General features: G+C 43.7%; 1 protein-coding gene across 2 annotated transcripts in view; it reads right to left on the bottom strand.

Annotated features, from left to right (window-relative positions):
* PLA2G4A (phospholipase A2 group IVA) overlaps window positions 1-22,117 on the bottom strand; it is an 87,544-nt gene extending 65,427 nt beyond the window's left edge. Inside the window, exons 1-3 of one of the 2 annotated variants that reach the window (XM_074833149.1) lie at window positions 21,267-22,117; window positions 3,668-3,766; window positions 3,377-3,513 (exon numbers count right to left, since the gene is read on the bottom strand). In XM_074833149.1, coding sequence (XP_074689250.1) covers window positions 3,377-3,409 — 33 coding nt within the window. In that variant the 5' untranslated portion in view covers window positions 3,410-3,513; window positions 3,668-3,766; window positions 21,267-22,117. Of the gene's footprint in view, window positions 1-3,376; window positions 3,514-3,667; window positions 3,767-15,409; window positions 15,529-21,266 lie in introns of those variants that run through there. The other variant, XM_074833151.1, reaches the window with a different exon arrangement.
* Window positions 22,118-22,360: the final 243 nt, after the last annotated feature.

The raw sequence follows: 22,360 nt of genomic DNA, 5'->3' as shown, positions 1-22,360 counted from the left end.
GAAGAAATTTGCAACTACTAAAATAAACAATGTCCCTCTTAATAAAAAAAAAAAAAAATACACAGAGATACACAGGAAGCTCAAAAGTCTAGATCTTTTCTTACCCCAAAATAAATGTTTTTCATGCAACTTAAGAGCAATCAGAAATTAAGGCAATTTTCCATTTAGGATCCAGTTTCTAAGGGTATTAGAAGGCCTAAATGTCCATATTAACAGCTAGCACAAATTTCAGAAGCTTTTTTTGGTTAGTTTTTGGGAAGACTGAGTTCTAAAGAAGTTAGATGCCCCCTGAAGACACCGCAAGAAATGTATTGACTTTGAATACCTTTATAAATCCAGCCCTTGCTAGTTTAGATGACTAAGCTGCATTTTCTAAAGTGACTTATGTTCACCTTAAGTCTTGATAAAAATCTGTACATTGCCAACTCCTCAATTCTGAAAAATAGACGATGGCATATAAATCACTTAAATGTTGCAACACTGAGTGGAGCAACACCTGCATACTTTTTAAAAAATCTAAGCCAGGTTAAAAATTTCAGAAGCTCACAATTAACTCAAAAACCTAAGTCCTGTCATCCAAAGTGACCTAGCTTTATATATGTGTTTCATTTCACTTCCTCTTTCTCCATAAATTTGGAGAAGAAAGGAGAAAAAAAAAGTTTTCAACATGCCCTCTCTGAACATGGGTTTCCTGAATTACAGAAACTCCTGTGGACAGTATTCACTCTCTACTGGTTCAATCCATGAGGTTTTCCAAGTATCCTGCACAGCCATGGCTCAGCATCTCCTGTTCTCCATCTCTTCTAACTCCTCCTCACGCCTCCTCTGTTCCTCTCCCGCCTTCAACTGCCTTTTTTCCTCCCAGTAACATTTTCCTAATTATCTATTTCTTCTATTTTACATATCACTGCATTTGTATGGACATAAACACCATTACCTTCCCAAGACAGAACAACATGCTAAGATCTCCTGTAACACAATCGGGTTTTACCTGTGAACTTTCTGCACTTACTGAGAAAGCAAGGGATTTGCATGCATTGACTATAATATTTTTCATATCCCAGAATGCTGAGTCACAAAATGTAATTTAATCAGGAGATATGCCTGCAGACAAAATACCAATCAGGAAGCTCTAGTATAGATAGATTATGTAGTAAGTATTTATTATTTTTACTTCCTTAAAATTAAGGACACTTGAGCTGACGATTGGGCTGGACAAATGAAAATGTTTGCCTGTTTTCTTAAGTAACAGATTTTCATAAAGTCTAATGCTCTTCTTTCATGGGGTATTACAATTAAGACAAACATTTGTGCACACACATATACAAATTTTATCCTGAAGTGATTTTTCTCCTCGTTACAATGTTTATCCCCCATATCAATGTAACTTAAGAGGTATTACACATCATAATTCTTTATTCTCTGAATCCAAAAGCATTTTTGGTAGTCAGTTCTGTCTGTACCTGCAGTAACTTTGTGAATGCCTTATTTTATTCCACTAAGTCTTTCATAAAATGATGAAAAAAAATAAAGAGATCAGAAAACACATAATCATTAACAGAAGGACTTTTAGAAAATGCAGCTTTTTTTTTTGAGTCTTTTAATGCCAAATGTCCTTAAAAAATCAAGATTTTTTAATTGATATAAGCCTGCTACCCTTGACTGTTCTAAGTTTTAGTAAAATGTCCCATGCGATTTCATTTTTCAAATTAAGAAACCTGAAAGATTTCCATTCACTTTTCAAGAAATTATAGGATCAGCTCTTGCATTAACAGTGTTCCCTCCTGTATTAGCAATACTCCAACAGCAGCAGTTCAGCACTGCCAGAGGATTGTAACTAGGTATACTTCTAAGGCTCCATTTTGACCATTATGTACACATATACTGGTATCAAAAACGATCTTTTATGCAAATGTTTCAATGAAGTATTACTCAGTGCCTCAGAGACCTCTCCCAAAAGGTACAGATCAGATCAAGCATTCCATCCAGGAGAGGGCACTGATGCAGAAAGGAGCAAGTTAGTGTGGTTTTTTAACACTGTTAAATACAGACATCAACCCGAAACTTGGCTTTACTGCAGCGTTCACAGAACTACAGAGTGAGTAAAACACAAGTTTGACATCTGCTGGCTGCAAATTCATGTAAAGGATGTGACTGCGTGGGGTAGAAACCACATAATTGATAAGAGATCATTTCAAGGAAGCATCTGCTGTATTTTTAGCCATGTAAAAGTTCAACATTATGACAAGTGTATGGTAACTATCTTTGCATACACCGTGAAATTCTGGGACTGTTACAGAAAGTGCTTGATATGAACACACCCAGCTTGTTTCAAGGTTACAGTTTGAGTAGGAATTGCAATTTCAGTGTTTACTTTGGAAAGTCACTCAAGCAAAGATATGTATGAATATCACAGCTGAAAGCCAGCGTCAACAAGCTGCTAAGCCGCTCCACTGGCTTGCCATCCAAAGGGCAGTTTTTCTCCTATTTCCCTTCTCCTCCTTCCCTTGCCCCTGCTTCTCTACTTATACAGGTTGTGCTCTCATGGTTGTACCCTTCCGTTGGACCAGCTCAGACAGCAGAGAACTAATCTTTTGCACTGAACCGTTTTTCTGCCAATTCAGCAAGGTCAGTTGGCTCGCTCCAGTCACGTGCGTCTGATAGCTGGTACAAGGAATGCAGCAGAATCACGGGAATAAAGTGGGAAAAAAGGAGCAGGAACTTTTGGCAGTAGTGCATTGTTGAGTGGCACAGATCATTTCACTGATATTTACAGTTTGCAGGCTATATTTTGAAGATTCTCTTTGAATTAACATCACTGATACACACTAGTTTAAGATCTAAATATCCAAATTTGCCAATTTATCCTGCTACCCATACTGATGAAAAGGGAAAAGAGTTATTCCGTAACTAGAATTGTACAAGAACAATTGTACTCTAAGGGAGAATTGTTCTCTAAGGAGACACATGATACTACTTTCATAGACTACAGTTCAGTTTGACAAATCAGTGTGCGGAAAACCTTTATGAAACAGTCAACTACAGGCACTTTGATCAAACATTTTGAACAGGCAAGTCCTTTGGAACGATACCCTACGATAACGTACCCGTGAGGTTATTAGGAGCCCATATTCCATTTTGATTTACACATGAGCAACTACTCAAAGCCTTGACACGTTTTTGAAAAGCTAACTTGTATCTTTCAAATTTCATTCAAATAAATTTCTGAAGATGTTTCCTCTCACCACACTCACTATTTCTTTAAGGAATTAATGATAACTCTGTCCTTATTTAGAGTAACTTCTAGTAGGACACATTATATGAGACAGTATATATTATACAAGACAGTCTACATAGAGGATTCAAAGTTACTTACCACAATGTGTTGATAAGGATCTATGACGGACATTTTGGCCTTTTTATTCAAGACAACTGTCAAATGTCTATTTCAATTCTACGCAGAAGAGGCTTCCCAGTGTTTCAAAGTAGAGTTCAGTATGACAGATCCTTTAACTATTAAAGAGAAAATAATTAAAATTCTTATGTTCCTTTTAAACTATATTTTTTAACAGAGCAAATTAGTTCCACCACTTTAAGAGGGTTTCCACAATTTGTTTACCAAGAACTTAATTTCATATAAACTATGGAAGTATAGATGTTTACTTGCCTGAACTAGGGAAATTTCTTGTGCTTATTTCCTCTATCTCAGGGTTAGAGCACGAAACAAAGATCTTGAATTCCAGTCATCCAAGTGTTTCTAGCAGCTCTACAGATAAACAAAAGAATAGAGCAATTACATTCAACCATTATGTACATTCAAACGTATATGCTCCCATGCATTACAATCCTAGTTAAAAAAAAAAAAAAAAATCAGTGCTTAGTTAATAGCTTTTTTATTGCAGTGACAAATTCTTGGTTCCCATGCTTTGCTTCTACATTGAGATGCTCGCGTGGTCAGGACAGGACAGAGATGAAGGACACTGAATGACTCGAGCGTGTCCAGAGAAGGGCAACGGAGCTGGTGCAGGGTCTGGAGCACAGGTCTGATGGGGAGCGGCTGAGGGAACTGGGGGGGTTTAGTCTGGAGAAGAGGAGGCTGAGGGGAGACCTCATGGCCCTCTACAACTCCCTGAAAGGAGGGTGCAGAGAGGGGGGATGAGTCTCTTGAGCCAAGGAACAAGCACCAGGACAAGAGGGAATGGCCTCAAGCTGCGCCAGGGCAGGGTCAGACTGGCTCTTAGGAAGGATTTCTGTCCAGAAGGGGCTGTTGGGCGTTGGAATGGGCTGCCCAGGGCAGGGGGGGAGTCCCCATCCCTGGAGGGGTTGAAGAGTCGGGTTGACCCAGCGCTGAGGGATCTGGTGGAGTTGGGAACGGTCAGGGTGAGGTTCATGGTTGGACTGGAGGAGCTTCAAGGGCTTTTCCAACCCAGATGATTCTGTGATTCTGTGAAGTTCCCCTTTGTATCCCCCTCTCTGTACAAGGACATGTCCTGCACTCACCACCAAGGGACATGAATTTTACAACTGAAAAGCCAGTTGGAGAGCACTAACACAACAGTCAACAACTTGCACCAGACAACTGCAACCCTTTGTAGTAAGGGTCTGTTTAGCCATTTTAACGCAGCTTTTCATACCACTTTCACTTTGAAAGCTTTCTCAACAAACAGCAGATTCCCCAAAGTCACACCTAACTGCACCTAAGGAAATAGCAAAAACAAATTCCAGCATCTAATCCACAGCAACAGCACAGGAGTTCGTTTGGCAGCTGCTCATTTAACACTAAACGAGCAGAAATAGTGCCCTCTGTAAACCTGGGAAGGGAATTCCAACTGAAGCTGTGTATAACCTCCCTGGCCACCCCAGTTGCCTAGAGATTCACAAGAGGCTTTGATGGGCAAAGTGCAAACCAGCTGGCAGGATTTAAACAGGTTCTTCATAGGCCACTGTTTTCTGAACACTGTGAAATTTCTACTGAAATCAAGGGCCACCAGAGGCTTGACACTTCAGAACTGTTTCCAACCATCAAAGTAAAATATACTAAAATGGATATTCCTTTCTGTATCTGTAAAAAACCATGGAAACTGCTGGACAGGATCAGTTCTCAGATTCAGCTGGACCACGGTCAGACCTGAAGCAGAAGCTTCAGAGTGAAAAGGAAAAACACACCAAATGGGGCTTGGTCCCAAGGCCACAATTCCTAGTACTCAATCTTGAAAGAGCAGAATAAGCCCTAAAGAATGATGATTTATGTCACTCCCAAAACCCTTGCTCTCAAGCAATTATGTGCAGGCATTTCCACAAAAATTTTGTTTCGTTATGATCACTAGAACATTACGATATCTCTTCTTTAATCCTGTCAGTCCTAACAATAGCTTGAGGCTAGAAATTATTCTGTTGGGGTTTTTTTTATTTTTATTTAAGGAAGTCTGAATAAAAAAAAGACTTTAACATACATTCAGTTCATAGTTTTCATTCAAGGCAGCTCAATGCCAGGGCAACAGGAACAAGCCATCTTTATCACAGAAAGCAAGTAGCTTTTCAGACTTAAAGGGAAATCTCTAACACACAAATCCACCATTGCTTCTCCTACTGCAGCAATAATTGCAAAGACTTATTTTTATTAAAATTCTATCAGCCAAATTCAGCGGTGGCACAAACAGGCAGATGGGTGGGAAGTAACACTGTGTTTATAGGCATATTGTATAGCTGGTTTGTTATAGTCAAGTTAAGTAGGACCCAAGGTAAAATAAAAGTAGGACACTGGAGAACCTGGTAAACAAGACCTGTCATATCAGTTTTCGAGGAACTGTTGCAAACTTCAAAGGCAATCAAGAAAAGGGAACAGTGAGGGCTATCCAACCACTGTAATGGAGAGGAAATTTGTAAGTCATAAAACAGAAAATACACTATTTCCCCTAACTGCACATTCAGCTACCAACAAGTTACCATGCTCATTTTGAGAAGATACACAAAGTCAAGCTGAGGATACTGGTCTACCTGCAGAAATAAGGAAATAGGTTAGGCCTAGGATGAGAAGCCTTGTTCAAGTTATTTGTCTAGCATCCTAGAGGCAGAGTTCCAGTTCTCCAGATCATCACTCAAATGGTCGACTGGCTTAGACATGAGATCATTCTCGCTTTTCCTATAACCCCCTGCCTCATTTATTTCAACATCTGGAAGAAACACATTTGTGATCCTGCAAACAACAGTCTCTTTGACTACAGAGCCATAATGAATCCCCAAGCACCATCTGTCCTCCATGTTGAATGAGGCAAGCATCATGCAGACAGACAAATATGCAATCACGTAATTAACCATACGTATCACAAACACACAGGCAAAAATTGCAAGCTAAGTATATACAGGCAGAGTCTCTGAATAGGGAGAAAAGAGCCAGGGAGCAAGTAGACCCTGATGTGACACGCAAAACCTAATCTCCTGGTTTTCCATACAGCACCACCTAACAACATGCCAGATGCCAGCCCTAGTCATGATAGTATTACTCCAAATTGCAGCTCTTGGTTTGCCATCTTAACCACAGCCCTTCAGGATGTGATAAACAGAGGCAGATACCCAAAAACAGGCATCCAGTGCCATTTCAGACATGACAGTGTACCTGAGGCACCCTGGGGCTGGCGGATGGACAGGTATCCAGAAGACAGCAGGACATCTTAACTGGTGGCAGACATCTATGTTTAAGTGACTTCAATACTTCTGTCCTTTACAGTGGATTTAATTCAAATCAGAGTTACTTGACCCTAATATAATTACACCACACCCTTGGCAAGCTTGCACTATAAATGGAGCTTGGGTTAAGCACACCAATATATTTCTACATCTACAATCTCAGTGTGGCAGCGGAGCCAAAATACAGAAGCTGTCTATTATGCTCATCAGGAGCTGCAAAGAAAGTCTTGAAGAATGTTTACTTCAAACATCTGCAATAAATAGAGCAGTGATCCCAAAATTATCTCACTTAACACTGTCACTGTACACTGTCCATCCCACAAAGCCTAATGGAAAAATCATCAACTAATTAAGGACTGTAATCACAAGCACGTACAAAGAACTGAACTCGAGTTGAAGCTGGTGGCAGGCCAACCCTTGACAGATTGCAGGGGAAGTAGCGCCTCTAAGCAGATCTTCAAGGACACTTTAATATTATTAATATGTATTGTTTTGTTTCCCTGAGTTCTGGTGGTATCGCATCGTCTGTGAACTGTTCCCAGGGCTGATAGCATTCCTTCCCGAAGGACTAGCAAAGCACCTCACAGGCAGTGCCTCAGAGCATAAATTCTGCCAGTTCTTACAGTATCACCAGAATTAACTAAACTGCCCAGACCGATTAACGATGTATTTCTTGCTCTTTTATGGACAATTTGTAAACCTGGACGTTTTTCAAAGCCCGTAGCAAACACAGCCTCTTGAACAGGCCACAGTTTAGCTTGGTCATGTAATACAGACACAGCTTTCTGCTAAGTTCCTAAATCTTACTTTCACCCAAAAGTGAACCCTACTTTTGTCAGCCCAAGAGCATTTAACTGTCAGGCAGAGTTTCAGACATCAAAAGTAACAAGCTATTAGTGGATAGGTGGATCGCTGTTTAAATCAAAACTCTTCTGTGGTCTTAGCTCATTCTCCCTTGAGGTGACAGACTGAAACAGATAACGGATTACTGTCTCTACAGACAAACAATAACAGAGCAATTTCCACAAAAAGAAGTTGCACACACACAGAGATGATTACTGGAACGTTTTCACTCTCAGTGTTGATCCAGTAAATTCCTACAGATAATTCAGTTTTACAGGATATGTTGAAGAAAAAGGACAAGAAGAATGATGAGATTTTCCCGTTTCATGCTGAGTATGAGTTTACTCCATAGTTAGTCTCACTAAGCACAAAAGCTCTGAAAATGAGTAAAGCCCAACACAGTATGCATCCTCACCATGCAGAATACACCTCAGGATTGTAAGATCATAAAAGGGAGATTGTTTATATCAAGGTGGACAATTCTTCTTAAAAATCAAAGACATGGACAATTAAAAAAAAGAAGTGAATAAGCGCGACTCACCGGTGGAGTCATCAATGCTCAATCTAATATGATAAGAGTAAGGGGTACAGAATAAGCTAAGTATTGACTCAGGCTTTTGGTATGAATGTCACCATCCATTTTTATCAAATCAGATTACAGAATTTTATTTGGTTACAGATTGATCCTGTGATGTATAACAGAAATAACAAATAATCTGTTTCTACATGATTCTGCCTTGCATCCTGGAAAATCACTGTAATGTTATTTCTTAATTTAGGTCTTCCCACACAAGAAACAAGGTTTACCTCTTACTCTGTGTAGAGCACCCATCAACTCCATTTTCATCACAAATGAAAAACTATATGCTTTGACACATGCAATGACTGTTCTCCCCATGCCTTGCTAAGAGACCATGGGTAGAAGGAAGGATTTTGAGTAGAAAAGCAAAAAGTTCGACCTCTGTGCCACATTTTTGGAGGATGCTCTGGGGTGAAGTCTGGCAAGGAAGTTGACACAGCATAAATAGCTGGACAGGAGATTTTAAAATTGGGAAACCACATTTGACTTCCTCCTAAAGAGGACGTAACAGATGAAAAGATTGTGAATCTCTTTTTGAAAGATGACCTGTCAGCCTGCAAGCAATTACTGAAACTACAGGTGACACAGAGTAATTAAGATTTCCTTTCAGTGGAGGGAGAGTGCTATAAAACACCCTAGCAGGGCTGAAACTCTGGAAACATTGCAGAAGTCTTGAGCAAAGTAAATTTACACCTTATCTAGTGCTGAAGGCTACTTCAGTGGCCAAAAGCGAGGAAGACAGAAGTGGTGAAATAATCAGGCCAGTCCTCTACATACAGCTGCCCAGCACCTCCTGGAGAACTCCATGTTACAGTAACCTCCTGTAACAGGAGGCAAGACTTGGTGAGTCAGGGGAAATCAGACATGCTCCCACAATAAACTTAATTAAACTGGATTTAATCCAGGAGAAAAAAAAAAAAATCCCTATCTTACATTCTGCAAGGAATGACCTTATCAACAGGAATATTCAAGAGGCTGGAAGCATTTCTGCCTGAATAGCTGCTCCTCTTTCATGTCAGTCAGGGAAGTTCCCAGTACATTTCCTATCCAGCCAAGTACTGTATTTGCACCATCAACACTAACTACAGGCCTGAAGGAAGAGGCAACTGATTCAGGGCATGATGGTTCATCTTACAATTATACTGCTTACGCAAAGGAGAGTTAACAAGAAACACTCACTGCAACAGTTTGCAAGAGGTTATGAGAAAAAGCCATGTCATCATACGTGATTTTACTGTATGTCAACCTCACAGAATTGTTAGAAAGTGGAACTGAGTAAATTCAAAGTGAGAAGTTAATGCATTCTGAGAAAGAAAGAGTTCCTTGAGTTAATACCTTCACATAACTTTTCTCCAATGTTTTTTATTTTACGTCAATTGAAATTGCACTAGGAATAAAAAACAGCCTTGAATGTAAAAAAAAAGCTCAGCTGAGGGACTCCAAGAATATTGTTTAAAAAAGGCAAAGATCACTGTCATCTTCTACAGAAATCCAAGCCACAAGACAGACAGTTTAGATGGCAGAGTCTCAAAATTTGTCAAAAAACTTCAAGCAGCTGATCAGTAACCCCCACTGTGTACGTCAGACTCGCTGTAGCTTAAGTGGGAACCAGCTAGCTTGTTTTTCTAGCAAGGCAGAAAAAAAAAAAAAAAGAAAAAAAGAAGAATGTGAAACATCTGATGGAAGTTCCATGAAAAAGAAGAATTATTAGGATATACTCCCCATAAAATACAATTACAGTACACTAGTCAAGTCCACCTATTATTTAAATCATTTCAAGATGATTGTCTATGCAGACTATTTGTTATATGCACACTGCGATTAAGAAAAAGCAAGATTCAGAAATGCCCAACATTTCCATACACTAGGATTTCAGAATTTAGTTATTCCACAAATAAACTTTATATGTATGACAGTTATTCATTTCAGGGTATTCTTACTTTTGGAAGTCAAATTTATGACAGCAGAGACCAAAACCTCACATTTCAAGACAACGGGGACCCCAAGTACCCAGTATATTTGAGATGTCAAACCAGGCTCTCCAAAATGGAGACTCAATACCAGTGGCAGCTTTAAAAGTGTTGCCAAAATACAAACAAATAATAACTTCTAAAACTAAATGATATACATCTGAAGTGCCACACCTGACTGGACAGAGTTGTTTGCTGAATATACTCCTTTAAAACTTAGGTGAAGGAAAGAAAAGGAAAAAAAACTCCCCTGCATTTCATTCTTACCTGGATCTTTGATAAAACTTTCCATCTCCTCCACTGTGCTGCAGTGTGCTGATCGAGAGCTGTTAACTGCCAAAACCTCCAGGAACCCCCTTTAAGAAGCCTCACCAGCACTGCGGACGGAACGGCTGCTGAATGTTTTAGGATGCTAGATATAGATTCCCAAGATCTCAGTCCAAATCCCTCACTCTCCCTTGGTGACAACAGGGATATCATCCAACTTTGAATATTTCTGAGCCAATGCCTTTTAAAGATTTTATTAAAATAATGAGTTTGGTTCTTACATATCTAACTTATCTACACTTTCATTCTGTCTTTTGCTTCCCTGCCATAGGATAGGCATGGATTAAAATAAAAAACTTTAAGGAAAATGTTAGAATTCATTTTAATTTCAGTATTTATGTTTGACTTTTTGGGGAAGAGACAAGCGTGCAGAGCTGCCCAATGCTCTCCACCTTCAGCTGCAGATGACAGTCCTTCTGCATTCCAGCTATGCAGTGGTTACACGCAAAAGAACAACCACAATAATAGCTAAAAATGCAAGGAGCTGGTGAAATTAACAGCTGGATTCTGTTCAGGTAATGAATGTCAACAGTAAAACAAATTTAGCTGAAAGTTAGGCAACCATCTCCTTTAAATATCTTTTTAAATTCTTTTTCAATTCAATTAGCACCCAGAGCAAGTTATCCAAACTGCTCTTTTTTCCCTGAATTTCCTGGCATTTCAGTGCAAACCCCAGTCAGCATACACAGGCTACTGTCATGCTGGCACTGCAGGGATGGAGAAAGGACTACACACAAAAGGTGTGTTTCGTCATCTTACACTCATAGTGTCTGTACAGCGTGACTCAACATTACGACTTTCATGTTCTGGTTTTGGACTATTTACTCAAAATGTGAGCTCTGGTCACTGTCTACAATAAAGGGGACAATTGTGCTGCACTTCCTTTGGTCTATATGGTCATAACATTAAAAGCATGACAAAGTAGAGTGACTCAAGGAAATTTGTCAGGACTTTCTAGTAAAAGTAGTCATGAACAAACTTCTGATGCTGAGATTTTTCAGCCTCTTCTAAATGATGTGAGCAAAATTTATATGGAAATATTTTATGGCTATTGCCAAGCTGGAGCTTGAGTAAGTAATATAAATATATGTTTTACACACAAAGACATAGACACAAAGGCAAATACAGACACCCTTACTGTGTATATTATATTCTCGAGGGAAGAGACTAAGTGGGAAACTTACACTATGAAAGATTTATTTGCCTTTTTCATATATAAATAACTTTATAATCCACTGATTTAATAAATAAATACTAGACCTAGCAGGATAGTCCAACTGCCCTACCCCTTTTCTTGAGAAGTCGGCGGTTGGACACTTCTGCATCAGTACCAGTGGTCTCCACCTTGTACCTCACACCCGGCTTCCACACCAAGCCAGAGCCTGGGGCAAAGCCTGCCTGACCCACCCAGCCAAGCTCCAGCCAAAGAGACCTTCAGTCCAGGATTAGGGCCATTGCAAAAAAGCTCCCGAGTTACCAGCTTGTGCTTGAAGCCAGACTCACATCAGCAAAGCACTTACTCAGGGGTTTTGATTTTCTCTACTAATTCAAGTGCGACATCGTTGCAGTCCCTCCGCGGTCCCCTCTCCCGGCTGGAGGGGGTAAGCAGCAGGCGACCTTCCTGCTCGGAGACTGCTCGAGGGACTGCCACGTTATTCTGCCCCTTTTTGAGGTTCCTCTTTCTGTAACCACGCCTCTCGCAACTTCTCTGAAGCTCTCTCTGTTCCCAGGCCATCTCTGCCATCTGTGCCTGCGCCTGCTCTCTTCCCGGGGCTATAGTGGCAGCATCAAAAGGGCTTGAATTTTCTGCTCCACCACTTCGGCTGAGTTCAGAGTAACTACAGCAAAAACGCCAAGCTGCCGCAAGAGCTCTAACGCAGTCTCTCTGCTGATTTCGGAAGAAAGCTTTGAATCAGGTGACACCTGATTCCTTTTTAGACAACTATCTCAAGTGCTACTGTTATCAACACAGCCAAGCCCTGAGAGGATGAGGGGAAGGATCCAAGCCACTATTAATGGATGCACAATATTACCAACTAAGGGTTTGGACATGGGTTAAAACCAAAAATAACATTTTGATTTAATATAATTACTGAACATTTTTCTATTTATCATAAGCAAGAAGATATGTCAAACGTTACTGTAAGCTGATTCTACCAGTACTAAGAAGTAACCAACTGTTACATAAACCAAACAAAACCCACAAAACTAACAAAAAAAAGCAGTAACTGCTAGCTACCCAGACCTTAAATGTGGCCTTCAGGAATGCAATACAATCAAATTCACTAAGGAGCCACAAAGGATGAAGTAAATGGTCAGCAACCAAAGTCAGGAAGAAATCCCAAATTTACACATATTCTGTTGTCAAAACAGCTTTGCAAAATTAGGGACACAAGGGGGACTTTCATGCTCTTCTCTGAGGCGCAGAGGATTGGTCAGCCAGAGGCAGTTCAGCAAAACTTGGATGAACTATGACTACTCTCTTACCAAACTGCTTAATCTTTTCATTTAACTATTTCTTAAGACCCCGAGGGCTTACTTACACCCTTGCCAACACAAACTCTCTTTCAGCATATTAAAACACCAGTTGATGTGCCTGCTCGGTGCTGAAAGGGAAATGACTGACACATACTACGGGACAGAGGAATACACAGTGGAGATGTTCAAGCACTTTTCAGCAAGAGTTTTAGTGTCAATTTGTCAAAGCAAAAAGCTGTCACTACAAAACTACATCAGTTTTAATAAAATTTTTTGGGAGAGTTTAATCACATTTATACCCAAAACAGCCGGTGTGTACACAGCCAGGTCATTCTCAGGTGGGGTTGGGGGTGGCTAATGTTCATGCTATTCATTTCAGAGCAGGCACATGAATTTTGGTCTCCCTCATCCCCAACACTTGTTCAATACTGGCCCTTCATTTACACATAGCGAGTGATACCAAGAAGCAGGACTGCCCCACGACCAACCATATATTCTGCTCTAGCATGCAAAAAATTCAGGGTCGAATTCTTCATCTGCAATATGCAGAAAACAGGTTGGACATGACTCTCCTCCTGCACACACTGTCCTGATCTGCTCTGTTCAGCATCATCCCTTTTTCTGAGCTTCTTTCAGAAACATTTATACAGCATTACAGCTGCTCACAGACAGACCTACGTAAAGCAGTAATTTTGAAGAGAAGAAGGAACTGGAGGGAGAAGCCAGGCTCAGTTGATATGATCCTCCTTACTTTGCATTCACTGGTGGAAGTTTTACAAGCAACAAAACCTGTTTTCCCCCCACTTTAGCCATATCAAACATCTCCTTCATGGTTGCATTATTTCAGTTCCTAAATTACAAGAGATAATCCTCAGAAGCACATAAAAGAAAGGCCAAAACAAACAAACAAAAAAACCCAAACAAACAAACAAAAAAACACAAAAAAAAAAAAAAAACCAAACACCACACCTTAATTTTTCTCAGACAACAACACATAATAAACTTCACTGTAATCACAGTGGCCATTTTTTCACAACACTATGGACTTGGAAGGGGTGAATGTCTAAGGTGAGACTACAAGACATGGTTTCAGGTTTTTATACATAATTTTGATTCAGAATGACTTAATGACTAGGAAGAAGCTATTTAATTTCTCTAAATCAAAAACACCCTTATAAAAATTAAACCTATGCTCACTAGGCCACAGGAGAGCTCATTAAATTAATAAATTTGGGATTTTTGGAAAAAGGAATTTAAGCATAAAAAGCCAAATAATACTTGGAAATATGTCATAGCAAATGTAATCAGTCGCTTACCAGGAAGGTCTGTGTGAGTATGTGCTATTCAAAGTGGAAAATGCCAGAGAAATGCAAGATGTTGGCAGATTTTGCAATTAGTAAAGAACTGGTTTTCATTACTGTCAGCACAGACATCACACCAACTTCCTACAGGAACTTTAAACTGCCTGGGAAAAAAAAAAAAAAGTCGTCTGCAAGTATCATCACTGAACACACACAAACCCATAAACTGGATATAAGAAAAGCTAGTACTCGCTTCCTACCATCTTCCTCTTAGCTGTTGTGTACAAGCTACTATTTTCATTTGTCTTGAGGTTTTTCCCTAGCACCGTCCTTCACTCATAGTTGCAGGGTTTTGGTTACAAGAAGAAAAAGCATTTTTCCACATAAGACAACAGTCCAAAAAACACTGTGGTGGAGAAAACTTAGCAGATTCATGCCTTTATCAAGAGATAAAGGGGTGTTGCACTTAGTGCTGTGGTTAGAAACTCATTAGCAATTCTCTTTGGACTAGGAGGAAAAAGGATTCAAACAAAACAGCAGCATAAGAATGGTTGATTTCATATTTTATAGAAGTTGCCTAGGTCAAGATATTATCATTATTGCAGATGTTCATTTAAGCAGGCATCCGTATTTATGAAACTTTAAAAAGTGCCTCAAAACTCCATTATATTTTACAATTCTCCATTAATGGTTATTCTAAAAAGACGATACACAAGAGTAACAGCCAGAAAATTTCTAATCAGTTACATTTCATGAGTCTACACAGTCACCTTCTGCCCAAAGTGATTTGCAGTTCTGTGGGTTTTTTTCTAACAGGACTGCAACATCAGGCAGCAGCTGCTGATTTTGCATAGAGCTACACTTTTGCATGTTGAGTACAAAGGCACAATTGTTCTGACAGAGCATGCAAAGTGATGGTTCAGGCCACAGCGACAGCTTCTCCACGTTTGGTACAGAAATTGCCCACGAGTGTGGTCTGTTTTCCTACTGACATTAATGGGTTTTGGAACAGGCCAAAAGGAATCTGCTACTTGGGGGGCATTTATTTTTAGCATCTAATTGACAACGCAGTAAGTTAAATGCATGAGATACACAGTTCTAGTAGTTAAGTCCCATTTACAATCCATATCCTTGAGACACAGCCACGGTAACAGGGAGGGGGGAGAAAAAAAAAAAAAAAAAAATCCCCACACTTAACCTACAAAGCTTTCCAAAAGTCAGACCTTTCTATTTAATAGTCTGGCCAATGCAGTGGAGCGGACAGGATGAGACAGCCCATACGTATGCATCCACTGTGCTTCTTACTCCATCATCTCCATCTACCCCAACACTCCACTTAGCAGTCTTGTTCATCGTGCATGTCTTCTAAAATGCAATCCCTTGGGAGCTGTGACTGCCACTTACTACAAGACATAAACATTTGTACAGATCTTACTATAATCTCTGTGTGTGTGTGCATATAAATATATAACTTTATAATCATCGTAAATATAAAAGGGTAATTTATTATAAAAGTGCACATTTCTACAGATCCTGGCTAAGGATATAACCACTGTTATAACTGACTGATAATACCAGTAGGAAAAGAAAGAAGTTTTACTGATTTACCTGGAGATTATTTCAAGGAAAATATTAGATAAATATCAAAGATGAGTAAGTTCAATGGCTTTACTATCAGATAACCACAAAAAACACAGATGTCACCGAGTCAAATCGTGTATAGATCTGAACTTGTGTATGTGGAAGCTTTTGACCCCATTATTTTGTGTCTCCTTCCTAAATCTGCGTATTTAGGGATGGGAGCTGGAACGATGGAGAGACAAGGATTCTTATTTGCAAACAGCCTACTTTATATTTCGAAAACTATGCTTCCAGCATCCTAAGGTGGTGAAAATAAACAATGAGCAACATTTAAATTCATAATTAAGCCTATAAATGCCTGCCAAAGTAATATCGTTATCAGCAGACAAAAAGAAGCACTCTATCCACCATTACCAAAGAAGCACTGTATCCACCATTACCAACGCTACCACTCATCTGAAAGGGAATTGCATCTCAAAACTTAAAAGGAGTTGCTTGCAAACAGCCGTGCAGCCTGCACAGGAGACTACTGTGCTCAGAGACACAGACACCAGATGTGGGATTCACCTCACTTAACTTCAAATGCTTACCATATAGAAGTCTTCATCCGTGCTTAGCTAGCAAAGAGGCACTCCGAGCACATAATTTATTTGGATATCTGCTTTAGGATCATTTTAATTTTATCCTGGAAGCACCTGTTTTTCCTCCAGGGATTACTTAAAGAGACTGGGCAACTCACACTTTGACTTCTACAATGTCTGTATTAGTCAGTCCAGATCCCAAAAGCTTCCATCACTACACATGTCGACAGTCCTGGAAGGCCCAGCATGCAGCAAAAGCATGAGCTGAGGTGGAAAATGCCATCTCAACAACCATTCCTCTGGGAAGGGAAAATATATTGGGAGAAAAAGCGCAGTCTCCGTGCCCCCGCCACACCTGCCAGCTGATACAGGACCAACGCAAGCGTCAGTCACCACTGGCAACTGCCCGTGGATTTCGTTATGAATGTTAGAGAAAAATGAGTAAAATCTGTACGGTGATGGCCCCATCATCTATCGATATATGTCTGACATTTTTCCCCTCACCAACACTGTGGTCTTATTTTTAATGGAAATCATCTCATTATATACAATACTTTCACACTGAAGAACTAAATGATATTCCTAAGGCAAGTCCACCAATTCTCACTTGCAGTATTGCCACAGTATTTTCCATTTTAAAAAGTCAGCCTAAAGTTTAAATGTTCATTAGTTACTTTTACTCTCCCCATAATCTGTTTGAAATTTTAAAAAAAGATTTATTTGGAGCTTCTCGGTGTTTTGTTTGCTCCTGCTTTGTGGACCACTTTCAGATGTCCTAGAGACCACCTCCCGTCCCTGCACCATGGGCTGAGTAACGCTGCTCCAGACGTTGACACACAGGCTACTGGAAACTGGTACAGTCAGGAAATTCGTATCATTTCTCTGAGGTAAACAGTAAATGAAAGCCCTCAGGAAAGTCTGAATACCAGGGTGGCTGGGGTTTTTTTTAGTAAAAAAAGAGAGAGTTCTTTTGAAAGTATTCTGTTACTACATCACGTTATTATAACCTAGGGCAGTGATGAGATCATTTCCATTACTAAGACAGGTTCTGGGATTTGTTTTTCAGACTAGTGAGAAAGACACAGTTATATCACTGAGGCATGGCAAACACACACAGGAGTTCATCACCTCTCAGGAAGATGATAGCCAATTCCACTGCCACTGCCCATGAAATCAAAAAGAAATCCTTCCACGGATTACATGGACCTTCTGTTTAGAAAGAAGCAAATGAAACAAAAACAGACCAGTTGTAAACTCAATTTGAAAACGTGTCACGTGACTGGTTCCCCAGGCTCTAGCTGGGAGCTGAAACACCAGCTGAACCAGAGCTGTGAGAAAATACTAGGTTTTATTGCTTAAACCATCTCCGGACTGTAAGTCACAGATATTTTTGCCATGTGCTTGTCTTTAGAGCTTCCCCATCAATGTCAAGTAAACAATTAGTCAAGAATCAGTTTTGCTCCCTCAGGGTCATTCCCCTTCTTAGGATACTGCCCTGAAGCATAAAGGAGACATGATCCGCATCAGTATTTTGTATCAGGTGAAGAATAAATTTGAACTTTATCTCCTGTCTCTCAACCCCACGCACTAACCATGGGCCACGTGGTACTCTGAGCTTCTACCTGTAGTGCTAGAAAGTTTCCATGGGAAACTAAGTATTTTCTTGTATTTTATAGTCAGTTTTTATACACTTGAACTTCTGGGTACAAGCAGGAGACACCTCCTTCTCTGGCTGCTACGCGAGACTATTCCTGACATTCCAGCCCAAGCCATCCAATTAATTCAATTTGAATTCACAGTTCCCCAGTCTCTAGAATGTCTTCAGATGTACTGCCAGTGCTGTCCTCTTCCAAACTATATGGAAGTCACCAAAGTTGCAACATACCTGAATATGGCATGTCAATTAAAACAGACCCATTTCCTATTACTCCTGAAGCAATGTGCACCTGGAAAGTCATTGCTACGCTGCACTGGATTCAGTCCCGTGGTATTGTCAGGAATATGTGCCGAGAGCAGAGGCTACCCAAATTGTCAGGAATACCTCTGAATAGTCAGGGCTCACTCCATATTCATTGTTTTTCCCCTATGTATGACCAAAAGCTATGAACTGAAGTATACTAAGGCAAAAACAGACTGGCTGAAACATTTCCTATTCTGGCTATTTTAGGCCAGCTGACAAAAGTAATCTATTCAAAGTCTCATGAAAACTGAAGAAGGGCACCTTATGATAACTGTGTTCAATAAAATACATTCATGTTAGGATGAAATCGAGTATGCAACCTTAGTGAGGCAGCAAGAAGTCATAAACAGCATTTGGTGCCAAGAGTCGAACTGGTATTTTTCCAGCGCTGATTAACCGGTTACGCAGGAGGAGTTTAAATTATGCGATTGAAGCATAAATAAGTATTTCCATTTCTCTTTTGTTATGTAACCTTGCCATAGCAGAACAAGAGAGTGCAGAAAGGTGGTCACAAAGGGACAACGTGGAGATTTTGGGAGACAACAATGGCAGAGGAGCACTTAACTCTACAGTGTATATTCGAAACCTTTCCTGTAACAGAAAGTACATTGGTTTTAGGTTCACTTTTACTCTCTGAAATTCTTAGTAGGCTGAACAACTCTTGGCAACCACAAAGAAGCTGATCTTATGAATCAATTGTTTCATAGAGTAAGTATCTGAGCCTACTGAGGTGCGTAAGACCATCTTCCTGCCGGGAACATCCACTGCAGTTAGAAGTCCTACCCACACCATTGCTCCTCACATGGGATTAGATCTTTAGCACAGAATCATCTAGGTTGGAAAGGACCTTGAAGATCATCTAGTCCAACCGTTAACCCAGCACTGACAGATCCCAACTACACCATATCCCTGAGTGCTATGTCAACCCACCTCTTGAACACCTCCAGGGATGGGGACTCCACCACCTCCCTGGGCAGCCCCTTCCAATGCCTAACAACCCGTTCTGTAAAGAAATACTTCCTAATATCTAGTCTAAACTTCCTAATATCTAGTCTAAGTTATCTAGTTTTGGAGTCTGCATGCCTTCTTCAAGAAGCCTCCAAATTGGCAGTTCCACCCTCCGCCGTTCAGGCTGCAGAAGGGGTTCTCCCCAAAGGTACAACACAAGGTGCCGGCCCAAAAGCTCTGCGCGGCTCTCGCAGGGGTCCCGCAGCCGCAGGGCTCCAGCAGCCCAGCACCACAATTCAACCCACTGCCAGCGGCTGCTCCAGGGAAGGCGCCGCTCCTTGGACCAACGCAAACCCCTGAGCTGGCGGGGCACGAAGCACAGGACCAACGCAAACCCCTGAGCTGGCGGGGCGGGAAGCACAGGACCAACGCAAACCCCTGAGCTGGCGGGGCGCGAAGCACAGGACCAACGCAAACCCCTGAGCTGGCGGGGCGCGAAGCACAGGACCAACGCAAACCCCTGAGCTGGCGGGGCGCGAAGCACAGGACCAACGCAAACCCCTGAGCTGGCGGGGTGGGAAGCACAGGACCAACGCAAACCCCTGAGCTGGCGGGGTGGGAAGCACAGGACCAACACAAACCCCTGAGCTGGCGGGGTGGGAAGCACAGGACCAACGCAAACCCCTGAGCTGGCGGGGTGGGAAGCACAGGACCAACGCAAACCCCTGAGCTGGCGGGGTGGGAAGCACAGGACCAACGCAAACCCCTGAGCTGGCGGGGTGGGAAGCACAGGACCAACGCAAACCCCTGAGCTGGCGGGGTGGGAAGCACAGGACCAACGCAAACCCCTGAGCTGGCGGGGTGGGAAGCACAGGACCAACGCAAACCCCTGAGCTGGCGGGGCGCAAAGCACAGGACCAACACAAACCCCTGAGCTGGCGGGGTGGGAAGCACAGGACCAACACAAACCCCTGAGCTGGCGGGGTGGGAAGCACAGGACCAACACAAACCCCTGAGCTGGCGGGGCGCGAAGCACAGGACCAACGCAAACCCCTGAGCTGGCGGGGTGGGAAGCACAGCCACCAGCACAGGACCTGGGCACACCGCTGGGGCAGCGGCTCCGCCAAACCATGCGGCGGGACGGACCAGAGCCACAAATTAACCTCTACCACTAATTGTGCGAGCTTGGTCCCGGCGAGGAATATGTCACCCCATGAAAACCAGGGATTCTGGTCTGTGACCGTACTTCCAACACATGTTAACAGCTGCCCGCTGTAAGTCACAAACAGGAACGCTTGCACCCATTTTTGTCACGTCAGACCCAAAAGAAAAGCTGCTGTCGCAGACATTTTGTGAAACTTTTCCTTAACAGACGTATTGTTTTACTTCCCTATAAATTTCAAAACGATTGCTTCATTGCGCACGCTGCGCAGGGATCAGTAAACGAGATGGCAGAGTTCGCGGCAGTCGTTGCCAAAATCAGTTCCAGCGACAGTGGATGACGGCAAGCACGAACCTCCCGCCCCAAGAGCGAGGGGCCGATCATGAGTAATGCGGTTTATGCAACTTTCGCGGCCCCTCCTCCCATCTGCTCGCCGCGGCCATGCCCTCGGACCTCTCCCCACACGCGTGGCGCGGCCCTGGCACACGCGGCGAGCGCTGCCCGCGCTGTTCGGCCGCCGCTGCCTCGCCTTGCCCTCACGGCGGCCCGGCTCTCCGCGCCTGCGGAGGGCGGGCGCGGTGCTGCCCAGAGCGGGGCCGCGGCAGGTGCGTGAGGCGGCGCCCGCGGGAGGACTCCGCTCCGCGCCCACCCGCCCTTCCCGGCGCCCCTCAGCGAGGGGCTCGGCCGCGCCGTGCGGCGGGGGAGGGCGGCCGGCACCGCGCCTCGCCTCCCCGCCGCGCTCGGCGGGAGCGTCCAGCGGCCCAGCCCGCGCCCTGCCCGCCGCGCACCCCCCGCCCTGCCCTCCCGCCCCGCGGAGGAGCCGCGGCTGAGCGCGGCACCGCGCTTACGGTCGGCTGCTGTCCGGCGGGCGCGGCCGTCGCTGCCGGCCGGGGCTCGGTCCCGGTGCCCATTGCCGGCAAACGGCACTTTTCACCCGCGCGGCGGGGGAGGCGCCAGCCGTCAGCTGACCGCCGCCTCTTAAGGAGGCGTCAGGCGGCGGCGGCGGCCGGGGCGGCGGCGGGGGGCAGCGCCCGGTGCGGAGCGCGACTCGCCGCCTGCGGGACACGGCGGCGGGCGGGCAGCCCGGGGCAGTGCCGGGCAGCCTGAAGGGCGACTTGTGCTGCCCTGAGGAGAGGGGCGGCACGGGCCGAGCGGGCGCTCCTCGGGGGGGACCGGCGCCCCGCGGGGCCCTCTCACGAGCGGCGTTAAGCTGAAGACGTAGCAAGCAACCACGTACTGCTGCGATCAAAAAAAAAAAAAAAAAAATAAATCAGGTATCTAACAGGCGGCTCAATGGAAGTTTGCACTAAAATAGCTTAAAAATCCCACCCAGCCCCGTCTTTCATTGCTGCAGTGCCAGCCCGCGGCTGCTCTCCGGCGGTACCTGCGCGCTGCTCCACCCCGCACTGCCGGGCTGCGCGGGCGCGCTGGGAACGCGGGAGAAGCCGCGGGCGGCGGTCAAGCCCCTCCCCGGCGTGTCCCGGCGGCGGTACCGGCCTCGGCAGGGCCTGGGGGGCTGGAGCGCCCGGGTGCTGCGTGTCACCGGCGGGGATCCGCCGAGCTGCGGCACCGCCTCCGCCCGTGACCGCGCGGGAGGGCCGCAGCGCGCTTCGGGCCGCACGCGACAGGTGTGTCAGGGCTCAAAAAGCAGCCGGAACCCTCCGAGCTGCGCGCAGGAATGGCAGTTGTGTCTGCAAACACAACCTTTGCCACAGTCCCCTGTACAGCTGCCGGGTGATGCTTCCCCGCCCTTCCATGGGCCTGAATTAACGAGGAGTGGCTGAGGGAACAGGGGGGGTTTAGTCTGGAGAAGAGGAGGCTGAGGGGAGACCTCATGGCCCTCTCCAACTCCCTGAAAGGAGGGTGCAGAGAGGGGGGATGAGTCTCTTGAGCCAAGGAACCAGCGCCAGGACAAGAGGGAATGGCCTCAAGCTGCGCCAGG

Source organism: Strix aluco, chromosome 8, assembly GCF_031877795.1.
Source record: "Strix aluco isolate bStrAlu1 chromosome 8, bStrAlu1.hap1, whole genome shotgun sequence".
NCBI classification, from domain to species: Eukaryota; Metazoa; Chordata; class Aves; order Strigiformes; family Strigidae; genus Strix; species Strix aluco.
Note: the sequence above shows the minus strand (reverse complement) of the source record. Positions and strands in the feature narration are given on the sequence as shown.